The 20,515-nt window shown below is 39.3% G+C and overlaps 1 protein-coding gene across 2 annotated transcripts in view; it reads right to left on the bottom strand.

Moving 5' to 3' along the window:
• zfyve28 (zinc finger, FYVE domain containing 28) overlaps nt 1–20,515 on the bottom strand; it is a 74,249-nt gene that overhangs the window by 29,898 nt on the left and 23,836 nt on the right. For both annotated transcript variants that reach the window (XM_057858964.1, XM_057858965.1), the window contains exons 2-5: nt 17,493–17,633; nt 2,914–3,051; nt 425–627; nt 220–309 (exon numbers count right to left, since the gene is read on the bottom strand). In XM_057858964.1, coding sequence (XP_057714947.1) covers nt 220–309; nt 425–627; nt 2,914–3,051; nt 17,493–17,633 — 572 coding nt within the window. The remainder of the gene's footprint in view (nt 1–219; nt 310–424; nt 628–2,913; nt 3,052–17,492; nt 17,634–20,515) is intronic.

Genomic DNA, 20,515 nt, shown 5'->3' with positions numbered 1-20,515 from the left:
CCCTTTAAGGTGTTTTAGAGTGATCCTTACACTCTAAATGTAGCGTTTAGCGTAGTATTCGCATTAGCATTAGCTTTACAATGGCGAGCATCCTGTATCATTAGTATTAGTAGTATTTGAAAATCCAATATCGGTCAACCTGTACTTTAAGCACTTTGAATTTCACGTACAGGCCATTCATACTTCACGTTGTCTTTTTCTCAAGTCTTCAAAGGTTACCTTTCCACTGTTTCACAGAAGAGCACAATCACCTCCTGCTGTACATAGTATTCTTTGGGAGACTTGACAGGCACCATGGCTGACACGTAGCTGCAATGCAAGAGAGGGAAACGATGACATTTGCTGTTGAGTCAAAGGTTTGTTGTTGACAAATGTGAATTATTATTTGCGCTACGACTGCCAAGAAGGTCCGCTCCTCATTTACCTGAGTTCAAACTCAGCAAAAAGGCTGTCGAAATGTCGCAGTGCGTCCTTCATGCGGTCCGTGTAGAAATTGAGGTCTCGCAGGGCCTGGTCTCGGGTGATGTTGCGTACCTCCTCCAGGCTGCGAGTCAGGTCCTTTGCTAAGGGTCTCATCGCTATACTCTCAATCTCCCTGTTCATGATGATAGAGCCCGCAGCTAAGCACTGCACAGGAGTGGAAAGAATTAAAAATCTCACGTCACCCGTTTCCTTGTAGCAAACTTCAGGAAAAAACAGTGTTTTAAGTCTTCTTCCAGACCAGTGTTTTTAATTTTTGGACGAAATACTTATTTGTCTTAGTCATATTTTAGTCATTTCAAAATGTGTTAGTCTTCTTCTAGTTTCAGTCAACATTTTTTCGTCTGTAAAAATTCAGATTTCTTAATCCCAAAAAATATATTTTAAAAATCCAACAATTTGGAATGAACATTGACAGACAAGCACATTTTGTAGCGTCTACAAGCACAACCGCCAACTTTGTGTGGGTCTTTCAAAGGTTTGACTTGCAATGGGAAGCCCGAAAACAACAGTTTAAGAGGGTTTAGTTAGTTAGCTAATGCTAATTTAACGCGAAAGCTATGCTAATGATACAAGTTACATTTAGTGTGTGATGATCACTCAGCAGAGACCTTTATAGGCCAAAGCAGTGCTTCTCAATTGTTTTTTGTTACGCCCACCCTCCCAGGAAGATGTAAACGTTTCACGCCCCCCAAACTCTCTGCCACCACTGTAAATAGCATCATTTATCTATAAAATTATTATCATAGGTACACTTGAATACGCCTGAATTAAAAAAAAAAAAGGCATATCCAAACTGTAAAAATACTCAAGGTACATACATTTTTTGACCATTTGATACAGAACAATAAAATTTAATAAAATCAATAAATAATAATGAAGTCAAATTGATTAGCAACATTAACTAATTAATATTCCAAACAATTTGACCGAAAAAACAAAAACTAATAGAACAAAAATGACAGCGTCATTGGACAGAGGGACAGTTTTTATTCATGCTGCAGGCAGTATCAGCTCCTTTGCTATGGTGTGGGGTTATTTTGCACTGAGCAACTTGGTATGCCAACCTTGTATGCTCCAGTGCTCTTTGCTGTGTGCTCTTGTTTGGTTAAAAAATACTGCGCACTCTGAAAATGAGAGCGCCACTGCCACCCACTGAGTGGATATGTAATTACTTTTTCTTCTAGTAAAGAAAACTAAGTACAGTGGTACCTCAACGATCGCTTCGACACACAATCTTCTCGACATCCGACGTAAAATTTGACTCGCAATTTTTTTCTACATCCGACGACATGCTTTAAATACGACGATCCATGACAGCACTGTAGTTTTGTTTTCCCACAAGACGGACGCATGGCAGATTTTCTTGTGAGAGAAATTAACATGGGTTCCAACAATGTTCGTGCAGGTGGATGAAAAAAGGTGATGCTTACCGTTACTATTGACATTAAAATAGCTATGATAGAAAAATATGAGCGTGGGGTGCGCATCCGTGATATGGTTTGTTCAACCATAAAGCCGTGAATGGTCTATGACGTCTTCCTCCGTTGGCCAGTCTTTATAAGTTAAGGTGGCAATTATTGTTGTAACATTGGCAAAGAAATCGCAAGCTTCGTCAGGTTTCTAATCATTTATTCCATTAACTTGTGCAACACAACACGCCTAGTGTCCCCCGCAGCAAGTAAAAGTGAAATTAAAAAGGCTCACTCTATCAAGTCAGCCACGCGATGCGTTCAGGTACACCACGCAAACACATTCACCATATTAGAACCCGGTTTATTACATTATTACAGGTATTATTATTATTATTATTGCTATAATTATATTATTATTTTATTCATAATTTATTTGTTTTGCTCTTTGTAATTGATATTTGCAATAGTAACATCAGCATTTATTAAGAATTTAGTGTAGGTTTTCAGGCTGTGGACGAATTAATGGAATTATAATATATTCTTATCGGAAAATCCTGCTCGACATACGACCATTTCCACTTACAAACAAGGTCCTGGAACGAATTAACTTCGTATGTAGAGGCACCACTGTATGCTCTATGAGGTCTCATGCGCCATCCCTGGCATCTCTCTGTGCCCCCCTGGGGCGGCGTGCCCCACTATTTGAGAAGTACTGCGCTAAAGCAACATTGCATATTCATTCTTGCCAAGATAGGAAGACAAATCTTACCGTGTGTTTCAAAACAAGCAAGCCTGGAGTGCAGCCTGGCTTAAAGAACATCATTGTTCATAAGTCTTTGGTGGTGATTGAGTTAACCACTGGCCACCCACCATTCGTCTCATTATTTTTAGTCTCCTGAGACACTTTTAGCTAGTCATCGTCATCAAAAAAAAAGTTTGTCGATGAAATATTTTCATTATGTCATTGTTGACAAAAACAACAATGCTCCAGACAGACCCCGACAAGGGAATACTGTACCTCCGCACCGAACCACAGCTGCCCCGCCAAGTTGTCATGACGAATCTCCTCGGGGAACTTGACACTGAAGTCCCGGTTGGCTCGGTCGCAGGGAATACATTCATCCATGATCTGATTGATGATATTCAGCACGCTGTCCTGCAGAGGCGCACGGTGACAAAAGCGTATTGAGCAAAAACATGAGAGCTAATGACACAGCTTTTGGAGGTCATTGATTGGGGAGTGAACGAAAGCACTTTGACGACAGTATTACCCCATTAAGGTCGCTGGCCTTCAACTAAAAAAAAAAAACGACCCTCAAATGAGGTCCATAATTCAAGCTGTGAGAATACGATGTCACGCCGCAAGAGCTAATCAAGAGCTTATGTGCTGCTGGCATGTACAAGAGCCATAACAATGACTTACAATGAGCTTTTCACTCAACTGTGGCGGCACTGTAATCTTGTCAGGCACAGCACTGCGTCTTTCTGTGCAAAGCCACAGGAGGAAGATTAAAAAGCTTTGCGACAGAAAGCTTGACCGGTGAGTCCTTTACAGCTTGGGAGTGTCTGTGAGTGTCTAAATCGCAGGGGACGTTGGTGACATGACAACCATCTGCAAATCCTCTTTTGACAAAAGATGTTTTTGCAATTCTTCTTTTCACCTGTCCTAATGTATGCCGAACCCCATGAATAGTACAGACAACTGTTGTTAATTCGCTATTTGGGTCATATCCAGGTCTGCAGCTATCGAATATTTTCGTAATCGAGTAAACGACTGAAAATTCTATCGATTAATCGAGTGATCGGCTAAAACATTTTTAGGCGAAGAGCAATTATCAATGTACATGCGAAAACAAGACATTTCATCTAATATTTAACCATTTTCAGTCAATCAATGTCTTTACTTTCAATGGACATTGTTAAAAACAGCCAACAATTGCATTTCAGATGTAACTAGAATAAAAAAAGACTAACTCACTGCTTTCACTCAAAAAACTTTTAGATCTTATAAAAAAAAAAAACCAACAACTATATATTAGGGCTGCAGCTATCGAATATTTTAGTAATCGAGTAATCGACTGAAAATTCTATCGATTAATCGAGTAATCGGATAAAACTTTTTTTTTTTTTTTTAGGTAAAGAGAAATTATAAATATAGATGGGAAAACAAGACATTTAATCTAATATTGAACCATTTTCAGTCAATCAATGACTTTATTTTCGATGTACATTGCTGAAAACAGCCAACAATTGTGTCTCAAATGTGACTTAAAAAAAAAAAAAAAGACTTAATTCACTGCTTTCACTCAAAAAACTTTTAGATCTCATAAAAAATATATATATTTCTTACCTAAAAATGTAATTGCGCTTGATAACACACATCACTTAAAATCATTAATACAGATTGAAGCGCTTTTCTTTTTGTGAACAATATTTTTTTTGAGAGATTATATTTTTGTTGTGCTTTCACTAAATGATACTTATGTTTGTTGTGAAGGAGTTGCCGAACCTTATGCCAATAAACGGCGCGGTCCAATGAACACCTGTGTCCACTCGCCGTTTGTAATACTCTGATATAGAATTATCCGGGGACCTTGAAGTGCACGCGGCGCCAACATGTTGTTTACTCACATCACGCAGGAGTGAGTTAGAGTTACGGCCTGCCGAGAGCCGTAAGCTGTGTTAATGTTGAAGCTGAATGTGCTAATAAAGAAACAAAGTGCCAGCACGTCGCGTGTGGTATACCTTTGTTAAGAAAAAGCACAAAACAAGACACTTTCTCTGCCTCTTAGCTCTGAAGTGCGTCATTGTAATCTCTTTGAGGCAATGCATGAGCGGGTCATTCCGCGCATGCGTTAAATGCATTACATATTTTAACGTGATTAATTTAAAATATTTGTTACCGCCCGTTAACGCGTTATATTTGACAGCCCTAATATATATATCCAGCACAGCACTGAGCTACTTGCAAATTTGGCTCAATACAGACTTTGATTAGCGGGCGGAGCTGCATATTTTTTTAGCCTACACACATCAGGATAGGTCTGAAAAATATATGTAAATCATATATATATATTAAGAGTGTGACTATCTCGATACAGTGATATATCGTGATATTTTGCAACCCGATTGGTTATCGATATGCTCCCGCCAAGTATCGATACTTTTATTTGACATATTGTCCATTGGATGCTGTAAACTGCTCAATGTTTGTTGAGCAATTCCTTGGCGGTCCACTAGGGGCGCTCAAGAGTGGCGGTGAAGGTAAAGTGCGAACAAGTCGTCTAGGGAAGAAGAGAGGACGCTCCAAGTGGGTTGGGGAAAAAAAAAAAAAAAAGCTTCGTGGGAACGGTGGAGGAAAAAGTGACAAAAGTATTGCTACAAATCACACATGTAGAAACACTTTAGATTTTACACCAACAAGAAAGGACTTTGTATGCAAGAATTGTCTAACAAAAATAAGGTTCCCTGGCAGCTGGTGAAGAAGCAGACACTGATTTCTTCACTGCTTCGCTTTCATCACTTGAGGTAAGAAAGTTTTGCCATGTAATTGATTTTTTTTAAATTTACATGTATAATTTTGATGACATTTGGTGTTGAGTGATATAAAATAAACCAGGACCCTAAACTGGATGAAAATGAATATCAAACAAGCCTACATGAATTTACTGATTTATTAATTTATTTGATATTATTTGAGAACCACTTTCTATCTAGTTTACTACACAAACTGTTATTACTGCCATTTTGATACAATAAGCTATAAAAATGGTTTGAATAGCTTCCATGAATAAGGTGATGCGCATGATAATTAATGTAGCCTACATATTAAAAATAGGTAATTATTTTTTATTTCTATACATTCAATTCATATTTTTTTAATTCACTCAATACTTCAAACACAAAAAAAAAATTTGGATTTCAACTCAAAAGCTATTAAGTAGCTAATATTTTTTGGTTTTATTTTGTTGTTTTTAAGGTGAGGAAGAATGTGACTGACTGAGTCCGACATCTCAAATGCTTAAGCTGATGGTGGAAGTGCTCAAACCAATGCTTTTGGCAACAAAGGTCATATACGAAGAAAAGACCCACCAATTTTATCATCTACCCACTCCAAGCTCAACTGCTGACTGACACCTACAGCACTGTTAATTTTTTTTTTGAAGATTTAAAACCTTAAAGAAATTAAGGGTGCCATTCATCATGATCTCTCCAAGAGATATCAGTGGTTGTGGTTTATTTCCTCTACATGTGCAGGTAAACAATTTGCAGTAGTAGATTCATATTTTACAGCAACGTTGCACAGAAAAGGTGTCACAGTTTAATAAATGACTTAAACAGTATTTTTTTTCTATTTTGAAATATCTTTTTTTTTTTTGTTTCAACAGTTGTATCATAGAATATCATGTATTAAATTTCTGACGAATATATCGATAATCGCTGCATCGTGATATCGTGAGATAATCGTTACCGTGAGCCTTGTATCGCAAATCGTATCGTATCATGAGGTGCCCTGAAGTTCCCACTCCTAGTATATGTACACTAAGGGTGTAACGGTACATGTATTTGTATTGAACCGTTTCGGCACGTGGTGCTCGGTTCGGAACGGATGCGTACCGAACAAGTTTCTGACGTAATGTAACTCTTAATTTTCGAGGCTGTGAGGCAATCGGGTTACAGTTTCTTAGTGTAGATTATATTTACTCCGTCTTCTCTACTATAATGAGGACCAACACGGTAGGACAGTATAACTCAGAAACGTCAACGGCGCGACAACGTGGCCGCCGCGAGAACGCAGTGAAACGCGGGCGTTAAAGTCAATATACCAATGCACACCAGTCGCAGTGCGGCCGCGTGTTAGACGCGTCCCAGAAGCGGCTCAACACGACACACGCAAAAAGAACGGCAGAGTTTATAATTTGACTTGAGACGTCACCCTCCTGCGTCAATACTACTACCAGTAGCTAGGATCGGGCAGACCGGAAGTCACTCGTGTAAAAATACGGTGGATCCGGTCGATTTTCAAACTAATCGTCACACACTTTTTGAGTCCATCAGATCTCGAGTGGTAGATCGGGGCACAGTTGACTTGTCTTTGTTGATTTACTGCTGTCTTCTCAATCTTGGTCTCACACAAAAATACACACGGTCTCAGGCTTCAACTGGGACCGTGTGCTTTGGTCAGATGAGACCAAGATTGAGCTTTTTGGCAACAAACACTCTAAGTGGGTCTGGCGTGCCACGAAAGATGCGCATGCTGAAAAGCACCTCATACCCACTGTGAAGTATGGGGGTGGGTCAGTGATGCTGTGGGGCTGTTTCGCTTCCATAGGCGCTGGGAACCTTGTTAGGGTGCATGGCATCATGAATGCTTTGAAATACCAGGACATTTTAAATCAAAATCTGTTGCCCTCTGCCCGAAAGCTGAAGTTGGGTCGTCACTGGGTCTTTCAGCAAGACAATGACCCTAAACATATGGCCAAATCTACACAGAAATCGTTCACCACAAACAAAAGCTCCTCCCATGGCCATCTCAGTCCCCAGACCTTGTTTTGTTGGAAAAAGGGGGTTGTACAATGTATTAACACCAGGAGTGCTAATAATTGTGACACACATTATTTGATGTCAAATAATTTTTTCTTTATGTGGGATTTTTTTCCCCCACTGAATGAATGCACTTGTATTGAAGGTTGGGTTTTTCCTCTTTTTTTCCATTAAGGTCCCATATGATTTGAATAAAAAAAAAAAAATTATTAGAAACTAAAAAAACACATCTTTTTCAGGGGTGCCAATAATTATGGAGGGCACTGTATACTGTAACAAATATTAGGAGTGGGAACCTCTTAATACCTCACGATACGATACGATTTGCGATACAAAGCTCACGATAACGATGATCTGACGATATAGCGATTAGAGCAGGGCGGTAAACCGAAAATTTACCGTCACCGAAATTCTTAACGATGACCGACGTAATTTTGAACATGTCGGTAAATTCGGTAAATTAATAAAACAAGAAAATAGTGTTTTCATCGCGCTTTGATTCTGTGTTGTTCGTCTATGTTCATTCCCCTTTAAGAAAGCAGTGAATGTTCTTACGTAGGGAGTCACGTGATCATCAGGAAGCCAATCAAACAAAAGCCCGGTAAGCTAACGCTAGCAGCTAACGCTACAAGCAAAACGTGATGGAGTGTGGCTTAAGGGAGGTTCACCAAACTTTCAACCGACATTTAGTAGACTCTTGGTGGCATCCAGACGGGCTTTCACCCGCTGTCCTCCTTTGTTCTCACGATTTCCGGAGATGGTGCTTTCAGTGCTTTCTACTGGTAGCCAGGCTAACGCTAGCTAGCGGCTAACGCTACAAATGAACGTTATGGAGTCGGACAGCGGCTCTAACCTTGTCGAAACGACTGAACTTAATGAGTGGATTGGGCACGGACTGCATCTAGCAATTACTATGTGGCGTTATTTTGTATCTGTCTGTGTGTGATTCCTCTGATAGCTTTTGTGATGGTCAAGCATTCAGCATAAAGTACAATCCAACGGCGAAACTTATAATGACCGAGAAATGGCCCCAGCTATTTTTATTGTGCGTGCATTTATTAAAAAATGCACTGGGGGGGGGGGGGGGGGGGCCTTAAACCATAAAGTAAGCAGTTGTATTTAATAATTATGTCACAGCAGCCATTAACAATAAGTTGTCTTTTTGAAGTGTACTGTTCAAGCTGCAAGTCATTTGTGTTACAATGACATGTTTGCACAGGCATATTGATTTTGACAATGTACATTGTTCAAGTCATACACGCTGTTATAAATGTTCATACTTGAATTCTTATTGCTTACAATACATTTTTATAAACTTAATGTTTAGACTGCATGTACAATTGTTAAATACAGTATATCAAATTGAATGCTGGTAAATAAATCAACAAGAAATAGTTAATCTATATTTCATGCATTGATTCAGATTTTCAAATTATATAACAGTCCGCTTGGGCGAATTTATCGTCATTTATCGTTATTGAGATTAATCTGCTCAATTTATCGTGATACATGTTTAAGGCCATATCGCCCAGCCCTAATAGCGATACAACGATTTTCGACACATTGGTCAGGAAATTACTAGGATATTCTACAAAAAAACTAATAAACAGATAAACAAGCTTCTGCTGTGAATTGAATGAGTTTTATCACTAGTAGACGCGTTCATTCGATGCCATCCCTCCCACTTCAAACGGATTGAACGTCTATGGCTGTCAGTGGCAGCCATTGCCAGGGAATGAGTAATTTTGGACCATTTAAGGTCATTTACCTGTTGATTTTCGGTAAATTCCTGTTGATTTTGGGGTATTTTATGGGTCACTTGCTGTTTATTTTGCGTTACAGAACAGGAAGTGAACTGGGAAATTGGGAATCACCCAAATGAATAGACCCCACTCACATGACGTCACAACCACGCCTCCGCGCCATATTGTCCGTCAACTCGTCGTGTTCACGCATTACCGCTACGTAAATTCCTCCTAGTATGACGTGTTTTTCTGCTCGTTAACATTAATAATCAAAATGGTGAAGGCGTGTGTGGCGGTTGGTTGCAGTAACAGAAAAGATAGACGGAGAGACTTAAAGTTCTACCATATTCCGAGAGACCCGGAGAGGAGAGCGAGATGGACTGCTGCAATTCGACGAGAAAACTGGGCACCAAACGATCACCACAGACTATGTAGTAGTCATTTTATACCTGGTAGGATGCATTTAATATATATTTAGAGGGTTTTGGGCTGACCACCACAATTAAGATCATTGCGAGGCTAATCGCCGACAACATACAGTTTCAAATTCAAGATGTTTATTTCTTCCGCCATCATTATTTTTTAAAATAATATTTAGCTGGTACCAAGTGAAAAAAGCTGGCCTCGTCTACGGATCATCAGTTAAACAGGGGTGTCCAAACTTTTTGCAAAGGGGGCCAGATTTGGTGGAGTGGAGGGCTACCTTGGCTGATTTACCTAGAACAATATATTTAAACAATTTTTAGCAAGCCCTTCTGTGTGTCACATTTGCTTTATTATTATTTTTTAAATTCATAATTTCAACAATCTCGCCTTTGTGGCGTTCTCTTTCGACACTCGGGCTTTTGCGAAATACTGCTGCTGTGAAATTAAACTAGCTTCAAGTTGCTATAATTTCTTGCTGCGTATCTTCCTTGTAATGTTGTCGTAGATGTCAGCATGTCTTGTTTGGTAATATTGCGTCACATCGAACTCTTTGAACACAGCGACTGTCTCTTTGCAAATGAGGCAGACACAGTTGTTGCGTATTGTATTGAAGAAATAGTCCAATATCCACCTATCCTTGAAGCGTCGGCCATCGCAGTCAACTTTTTTTTTTATTGATTGTCGCCATTTTAGAAAATTGGAAGTAAAGGGTCACACGGGGTTATGTTGCTTAGAGTGCTGCTCTTAAAGGTTTTCAAACCTTCGTGAGAATAGGCTGATTTTGTGTGGACAACATAGTTGTAGATATCAGGGTAGCAGATGTCAGGCAGAGAGGGCGAAGACAGCGGGTCGAAAAATATCGATTGAGCCATCAAATATGGATCTGGCGAATGGATAGACTGAAGCTTTTCCACATAACGCCTTTTATGCAACGCATCCAATGAGTTTACAGCGTCTGAAAGCACCGGGGCTTCCACGAATTGCACTATAAATTGCACGACAAATTGAAACCATTGAGAATACGGATAAACAATGACGGCCAATATGGTGGCTGGATACAGCGACACGTCATTGTGTGACGTTGGTGAGTGGGGTCTATAGGCAGTGACTCAAACTCAACAGGAAATGACCTGTAAATGCCCTAAAATGAAAAGCAAGTGATCTGTAAATGGTGGTTTTGAATGAAAGAACGTTACCAGTCTAAATGGATTGGGCGTCAAAGCACCGTCAATGTCAACCATCAACCTTTCTAAAACGATATCTCGATTTTTGACAGGAGCATATCGACAATCTTTTGGGATACAAAGTATCACGATATATCACCATTTCGATATTTTGTCACACACCTAATCAATATGATAGTTTTTTTTTTTTTTAAAGACAGCCCACAGGGACAGCGGTAACAACATGTAAGTAATACTCACTGCCATGAATAAATAACAAACAAAAAAATACAGTAGTATTAAAAATGTGGCCAGCCAGCCCACCGGGATTTGTCCAGATCCTCCCGATTAGCAACTCCGGGCCTGGGCTCATCTTACAATTTAAGGGTAAAATGTTTATGACATGATTTATTGGATATTTACAATATTTAGCATAATCACAGTAACAGTTGCAAATATGTACTAATTTGAGATTTTTCTTAACAGCTAAACAACTAACTTCTGCATCTATCAAGAAAACAAACTTTGTCTTATTCTGATCATATGCACAACAGGGTTGATCAAAACAAATATTCCCAGTTACATGAGACAGAAATGAAACAAATAACACCTCCAATATCTTCGATTTCAGATTCAATTTGGGTACTTTGGAATGACAGTATTACTGTAGGGTATCACAGCCTAATTCATCCTTTAAAAGCTTTCAGAAGTCGAGGGGGAAAACATCTAGAAGATCATGTAAAATAAAATAAAGTCTTATAGCAAATAAAAAGACCTCTGCAAAGGTAGAAGGTAAAAGAACAGCAGGGGGTCAAGTGGTGACCTTATTAAGCACTGCCCCCGTGTGCGGTGGCACTGGGAGGGTTGCCGGAGCACAACAGGCCACATGATGACCTCCCAACCACCTGCAGCTCTCTCAGCATGATGCAGCATGGCATCCATTACTCATGCGCAGCTTTGCTCTCTCTCTGTCTCTCTCCAAGTACCTCTAAGCCGTGACCGCACAAAGACTACTCTAACCACTAACTCTATCGTGCGTACATCTGGGCCACGGCCAGAGCTAATGCACATTGACACAGTGAAGACCGAGACACACGTGTAATACGAACACAAAAAAAAGATTCAACATTTTCACCCACAGGGTTTAGTTCTGGGTTTAAGAGTTCAGATCTTGGCTGACTTGTATCTAAGCAGGGGTGTCCAATGTACCGCCCACCAGGGGGTACAATCCAGCGTCCTGGCGGGGTTGTTCTGCCTGACAGGAACGCTGTAGCTCATTCATACTGTACATAGAAAATCACATTCTCTTATTTCGAAATTGAACCATAGATTTGTAATTTAACGCACTTGGCTCACTTTTGTGTCTGCAGTTACATTCGTTCATTCGCCCAGTCTAAATGGATTGGACGTCTCGAACAGTCATCACCGGTCAATGAGCTAACAATGATGTAGGGCTGCAGCTATCGATTTTAGGTATCGATTAATCTATCGATTAGTTAGTTTGAATAATCAAGCAATTGGATTAGGCACATTTCACGTGTCGCAGAATAAGTTTTAGGAGATGTAAAACAAAGAAAAAAGTGTTCATTCTTGTAATAACATTTCTTTTGGCTTGCTAAAGTTGCACTTTCAAAAGAGCATTAAATGCGAATATAATATAAATACCTGAGTGTTTCTTCAAATTATGCGGAGTTGCACTTTGATTTCACATAAGCAATAGATACATTTAAAATGAAATTAAAATACCTGAGCTTCGCCTCAAACGGTATAAAAGATAAATAAGTGATCTAAATAAAACAAAAGAGCAATTGGCAAACTTGCATAGCAAAAGTCGGCTAGCTTGGATGCTATATAATGCGAACGTTCTTATTGTTTATTTTTATAAAGGTCTTAAATCGTTCATACACATATTCCCACAGAATAACCTGATAAAAATACCTCTAAATTTAATTCTGAACATATTAGCTCAAACCAAAAATTACCTTATGCTGGTCTTACCAGGGAGCAGCTGTATTCAGCCATGTTAGACGAGTTATGTCATATTCCCTGTTGCCATTAGAGGGTAGTGTATCCACCCAAATCAATAAAACTAAATGCAACACTTTCAAAACAAACCATTACAACGCCACTTTAATTAAACGAATCATTGAAGCAGCAGAATTTGATTTGAAGCTTTCTTCTAATCGAATTACTCAATTTAATCGATTAATCGTTGCATTACTACAATGAAGTGACCCAAAAATGCACCAAAACTAACAGGAAGTGTACCAAAAAATGTGTGATCCGATATTGCATAGGAAGTGACCCGTAAGTATCCTAAAACTACAAGGAAGTGACCCAAAATTAACTCTTTGGCTTCCACTGACAGCGATAGACGTCCAATTGACCTAAACTGAGAGGATTGACCGCAAATGCTCATCTTTTAGTGCCAATGACGGCGCTCGAAATTCAGTCCATTATTGACTGGTAGGGGCAAACGTTCCCCTCCTCTTTAAAATGGGTTGGACGTCGAGCGCCATCAATGGCAGCCAGTAAGTTAACTAATTTGGCCAATAAGAAAATAAACTAGTCTGGCCCACATACGATCCAATTGCCATAAATGTGGAACAAGTTCGACGCCCCGAATCTAAGGCACTGTTATAAACTGCCCCTCCCTATGGAAGCCACCGTTGGATATTTATTAACGAAATACGTGACCTAAAGTAGTTTGTTTCCTTGTTTTAAAGACCCTTTTTATTGCTTACAAAACTCTTCTTATCGCACGTTATCAGCTCAACGTGCTCCATGTGGAAATTTGACCTAGATAAGGTAACAATGAGATCACCACGCCAATTTTTAGACCAAAGTGTTGCGTGTGTCTGTTTTCAGATTTCCTGCCAAGACCTAATGCCCGACCAGGTGGTTTGTGTAATACTTAACAATAATGTGCATTAATGCATCTGTGTCAAATCATATTGATGTTGAGTTAATATTATTTGAATTCAACATTATTCCTGCTTAAATTGGTCAAAGTACACAAACATTTTATTGTTTAACTTGATAAGCCTTTCAGAGTAAATATCATTCAAAGAGCACAGGTGCTAAACTAAAGGCCCTCGGCGAATAATTTTACGAGACCCAAAAAAAGCTAATTGTGTTCATCAACGTCTTGCTGAAGTGACAAAATTGCAGATTGAATAGATCAAGATACAAGTTCTAGTGCACACATTATTTTGTCATAAACCCCCTTTTGATAATAAAATCAATCATTGTAGAACAAAAACCTTACACAGACATCTGATTTCAAAACAAAGTATAGTTGTTGTGTAGTACAGTGCTTCTCAATTATTTTATGCTACGCCGCCCAGGAAGAAGTGAATGTTTCGCACCCCCCCAACTTTCTGCCACTACTTAAAATGGTATCATTTGTCTATAAAATTATTACAAGCACACCTCTGCATAACATTGTTCCCTGTTAACATTAAAGGGAAAAAAAATAGATCAACTTACATTGTTTTTGTTTGTAACAAGACTTAAAGCGCATCAGTTTGCCTGAATTAAAAGAAGAAAAAAAAAACATACACTCAAGCAAGGTGTAAGTTTGGTCTCAACATTGGGAGGGACAATATAACAGCATAACGGGCATGTACACTTTTGCTGGGGACGGGACATTTATAAAACCAAACAGACTGGGTGAACGGGGGTCAGGGCTACATTTCTCACCAAAATGAACCTAAATGATCAGTGCAAAATAAATCTGGTATTGACTAATACTAACTTTGATGTGTATTAGTTCAGGTGATACACCGTTCGATTCAAACTTTTGTTGTAAAAAAAATTACTAAAGAAATATTTTGAAAAATTCCAGAATGTGAAATTTCTTAGCAAATTTAAATTGCTATATTAACATACACAAGAAATACAAACTTTTTAATCATTATTTAACTATCTATACAGGGGTAATCTTTAGTTAACTAGATTTCTTAAAGTTTAATTAACGTTAACAGTAGAAAACAAACAGGAGGGTATTTCTCTCAGCGCAACCTCATCCTCAAGTTCGAGAAATTCACACAGATTAATGTTATACCAAGTCAAATGCAGGTCGGACTTTCAGTAGCAAAATTAGTGGTCTGTTCCCCACCTCCACAACATTGATGTCTTTTTAGATTACTTACAGTGGCTGCTGCTGGCGGAAAAAAAACTTCTAATATCCCTCGTCTTCGAAGGGGGCGAAGGATGTTGTATTTTCTTCAGGCTGTGAATGCGTGTGTGTATGTTAATTCATCAGCCAATCAAACGTGCGTTTGAGGGGAAAAAAATGGACTGGCACATTGAGCAAGTGAAAAGAGGTGAATGTAAGTCCGAATGTAATGAAAGTACTGTAATGCACTTAATAATGGTCGGGTCAATGGTATCCTTACAACATATGGGAAGACAATCTAAATGACCTATAAAACTGAAGTTATTATATAATGCAAATAAGGTTGCTCAAAACGTTGGTGGGGACAATATGAGCATCCAGAAAAGTTGGGAGTGTTATTTCCCTACCGTTCCTATGCGAAGCTACGCCCTTGCACTCAAGGCACATTTTTTGAAAATTTGATACTGAAAAATAAACTTTAATAAAGTCAATAAATTATAATAAAGTCAAATTGATTAGCAACATTAACTCAGTGCACAATATGCCAAACAAAAAAAGAGTGTCATTACACAGAGGGACAGGTTTTATTTTTGCAGCATGATCGAGACCATGTCTAATGTTGCAGGCAGTATCAGCTCCTATGCCAAGGTATGTTGTTTTTTTTGCACTGAGCAATTTGGTATGTCACCTTGTATGATGCTAACAGTGCTCGCTAGTTTACTGAGGTAGCACTCGCAAAGCAGGACGATTGTTGGGAGTATTCTGCACGTTTTCGCTGAAAAAAATTCAAGCAGCTTATTAATGTGATTGGGGTCTAATGTCTTTATGTGATGTCTTCATTTATTTCGCTTCATGCTGTCTGCTGCCAACATTTTTGGACACAGTAAATGAAATATACCGGTCTTTCCTCATCTCCCACTGTCTTAAAAGTAAAGATGCATCGATACCGATACCGGTATTGGTAGAGGGGGCCGATACGGCCCGAAAAGGTGGTATCGGTATCGGCGAGAACCAACAAAGAGGGCACCGATACCATTTATCAGTCCAGCTATTGCTATTGGCCTGCTCCAGACCAATGAGAGTGAGCCAATAGCCGCTCTTAACCAATGCCGGGGCAGCTTTTTCATATGTAGGAAAAACAAACTACGAGAGGAAAATGTCATTGGTCTAGAAATATTTCAGCTTATAATATCTGTCGAGTATAATGGCTACATGCAAGATTTGCGACCTGACAGTTTCGAGAGGTGGAGTTAAATTGGCCAGTTTCAATACCTTGAACCTGATAAAACATTTGAAGACGATACGTGAACGAACACAAAGAGTTTGAGGCTACAACAGCAGCAACTGCTACCAAGAGAAAGGTCAGCTCACTTTGTGTACTTTACTTTTAATGTCTTTTACTGAAACAAATGCCACAGTAATTTGAGACCTGTTTCAAAAGTAGGGTTGCCACTTTTCAGAAATAGAAATAAGCGACGCCCTCCTCCCGCCCAAAGCCGTACAGGCGATGAAAAAAAAAGGGACATCCCAAAAACTCCTAAAATATAGAAATGTATCTACAGTAATGATAAATATTCCGTATTGGTTCAATACGGAACGCAACTCTTAATTCCCAATTAGGAATGATTCCTTATTTCAAAGGACGGGTGGCAAGCCTATTCAAAGGTGCTGTACAAATAAGCAAAGTAGGCTAAGCTAAGTGTGTGTTGCTGTTGGTGCACAGAGAGGGAGGCTAATAGAGGGACAAGATGAGGTGGTCAATTATTATTACTTATAATTTCATGAAAGTTGCACTGTTTGGCTTTTGAGAGCCAAAACTCGGGGTTTAAAAAAGTTTATTCATGATTCATTCATTGTATTTTTACTTTCGTACTGTTGGGCTAGTATTATACATGTTTTAATTTCACAAATTTAGCACTATTTTGGCTTTTAAAACCCAATGTTTATTTAACTATTGTCACCCATACCAGGTATGCAATAAAAAGTTGTACTTGATTCACTTTGAATGTATATATAAATTTTAAACAAAGTGGTATCAGTATGGTATCGGGATCGGCCAATACTGCACAGCCAGGTATCAGTATCAGGGCCAAAAAATGGTATCAGTGCAACACTAATTAAAAGTGAAGCCAAACGCTACGTATGCCTTGTCATTTTATCTCGTCTTACCTTTTAGGGTAATTCATATATCCTGCTCTTTGTTGTATGCTATTGTTTAATGCAAAAACACTGCACACACTCTGAAAATGAGAGCGCCACTGCCACCTACTAGGTGGATGTGCAATTATACGTTATTCTAGTATGGCAAAAAAGTCTATTCCACGAGGTCACATGCTTTGCGCCCCCCTGCAGGAGCACGGCCCACTATTTGAGAAGTACTGGTGTACTCAAGTTAATAATATGAGAGAAGGTAGAGTTATACTTTGCCACATTCATCACGGCCCTCCAAAGGACTACAATGTGGCCTGTGACAAGATTGCTGTACAGAGTGTAAAACTAACTCGTCTTCTGCAGAGAAATAAAACATCTCTGCGGCAGCCACAAAAAAATCCTGGTGGGATTTTGCAATCCTGAATAAAGCTTTGTTCTCCAAACTCACCTGGCATGAGCGGAACTGGTTGACCAGAAGCGTACATCTTTGAGGGTCCTTCCTGCCGTCGAGGCTGTCAAGCTCAGCAGCCACCTGGTTAAGCTCATCATCAGCATAGTAGAACTGGGCCAGAAGCTGAGGGTCCGTCCTCTGCAAAGAATCAAAACAAACCACTCTGACAAAAGAAGTCACACGTCTGAACATTATACATATACGTATAAATATATATACAGTATATGTGCTGCTCAAAAAAATAAAGGGAACACTAACATAACACGTTGTAGATCTGAATGAATCAAATATTTTTATTAAGTACTTTGTTCTTTCCCTAGTGGAATGTGCTGACAACAAAGTCAGACAAAAATTATCCATGAAAATGAAATGTATCAACCCATGGAGATCCGGATTTGGATTTATACTAAAAATGAAATTGGAAAAACACATTACAGGCTGATCCATCTTTGATGTTATGTCCTTTAAACAAGTCAAAATGAAGCTTAGTAGTCTGTTTGGCCTATGCATGCTTGTATGACCTCCCTGCAACACCTGGGCATGCTCCTGATGAGTTGGCGGATGTTCTCCTGAGGAATTTCCACCCAGATCTGGACCACCTCATCACTTGAGTTCCTGGACAGTTACTCCAGGAGAGTTGGACAGGGCCGTAGAAGATCCTTAAACACTCAGCAGGATCGGTATCCACTCCTTTGTTCAAGGAGGAACAGGATGACCACTGACAGAGCCCTACAGAATGACCTCCAGCAGGCCACTGGTGTGAATTTTTCTGACCAAACAATCAGAAACGGGTTCCAGGAGGATGGCTTGACGGCCTGACATCCTGTAGTGAGCCCTGTGCTCACTGCCAATCACCACAGAGCTTGACTGGCATTTGCCATAGACCACCAGAATTTGCAACTATGCCACTGGCTCTGTGCTCTTCACCAATGAAAGCAGGTTCAACCTGAGCACATGCGACAGACGTGAAAGGGTCGGATGGGGAACGTTATGCTGCCTGCAACATCATTCAGCAGACCAGTGTGGTGGTGGGTCAGGGACGGCATATCCCTGGAAGGACACACAAACCTCTACAGGTTAGATGGCACCTTGACTGCTATTAGGTATCGGGATGAAATCCTTGGACTCATTGTCATAAGGTACGCTTGTGCAGTGGGACCTGGGTTCCTTCTGGTCTATGACAATGCCCAACTTCATGTGGCTGTAGGATGCAACAGTTCCTGAAGGAAGAAGGAATTGACAACATTGACTGGCCCCCATGTTCGCCTGACCTAAATCCAATAGAATACCTCTGGGGCATTGTGTTTAGGGCCATCTTGCAAAGCCAGGTTGCTCCTCAGACTGTCCAGGAGCTCAGTGATGCCCTGGTCCAGATCTGGGAGGAGAATCCCTAGGACACCCTCCGTCGTCTCATTAGGAGCATACCCAGGCGTTGCAGGGAGGTCATCCAGGCATGTGGAGATCACATACACTACTGTGCCTCATTTTGACTTGTTTACATGAAAGTTGAATCAGCCTGTAGTGTGTTTTTCCACTTTCATTTTGAGTATAACTCCAAATCCAGACATCCATGGGCTGATAGATTTGATTTTCATTGATAATTTTTGTGTGATGTTGTTGTCAGCACGTTAGTGTTCCCTTTTTTTTTTCTTTCTTTTTTTTAGCAGTGTGTGTATACATACATATATATATATATATATATATATATATATATATATATATATATATATATATATATATATATATATATTATCGCTTCACATTACAAAAATGATTCATCATACAAAAGGTATTATGTACTGTAATCGAGGATTTCCCACTCGCAGCAATGCAATAATATAATTACATGTGACTTTAAATGTAAACGAACAAAATATACACACCACACACAATACTTACTGTATGTCCGTGGTTCTAAACCTTGCTGAAGGTACTGAACACCACGTGTTTCAAAGGTGCATTCCCCGAACCCTTCTGAATTTCATAATAGAGCAATTTTTTTACGACTCAAAACCTAGCAAGCCAACAGGTAAGTGAATTCCTGTTAATTTCTCCCAAGATTTCAAATTTACTACAATTAATTTTGCCTTTTGCTGTTGATTTTCACGTTGGAAAATGAAATTAAACTAATTTCGTTTCACACTGTTCCTTTTCTTTGGTTTCATGTCAACATTCTCACTCTAATGTAACATCTTTGCATCACATACTAATTTCATGGTGTAAAATGACGCTTTTTTTTTTTTTTTTTAAATCATCTACGCAGTTCACGCTGTCTGTAGGTCTATTATACTTTCTCATACCAAATGTGAGGCAACCTTCCACCGAGCAAACCGATTTCTCCTTTCATTAGATAAAGGGGTAGCAGTTGAAAAAAATGGAATGAAGCCTTAAATTGAGAGTAAACCAATCCAAAACCTGGTCTAAAATGCCACTTTGGCTACATTTAGTCAGCGTACAAAATAAGGGTCTGCATTTAACCTTCACAGAACCCCTGAGGCTTACTCACCGAACCCCAGTTAAGAATCACTGACTTATGTATATGAAACAAAACAAGAATAAAACTTCTACACGTAGCCTTACAAGGCACAAATAGCAAGATGAAATAGATAGCAAACAACGGCTACCGAAGTTTGCTCGTCTATTAGCATTCCATCATGATTTAGCATTCGATGCATATTCATTGTAATTCAGTACTAGGATTGTAATAAGTGTTCAATTCAAGCATCACATCTAGCCAGTCCTCACAGAAGAACTAATTGCTGCCAAAGACATGAATCCACATTTACTTCCCTCCGCCATTATAAGAAGTCTGCTTAAATAACTAACGTGTCAGATAAAGACACACATATATGTTTGTTCAGTAGCAAAAGTGGGTTATATGCTAATTTACAATGATGCATTGAATTTGCACACATAAGCTAAATACAAGTGATGTATAGGAGTTCAATTAAAAACACCAATATAGGGCAGACTGCTCACCACGCCGTTTTATATGTTATCTTCAAATTCAAGACAATGCA

Source organism: Corythoichthys intestinalis, chromosome 15 (genome assembly GCF_030265065.1).
Source record: "Corythoichthys intestinalis isolate RoL2023-P3 chromosome 15, ASM3026506v1, whole genome shotgun sequence".
In the NCBI taxonomy this organism is placed as follows: domain Eukaryota; kingdom Metazoa; phylum Chordata; class Actinopteri; order Syngnathiformes; family Syngnathidae; genus Corythoichthys; species Corythoichthys intestinalis.
The sequence above is the reverse complement of the archived record's forward strand: the minus strand, read 5'-3'. Positions and strand labels throughout refer to the sequence as shown.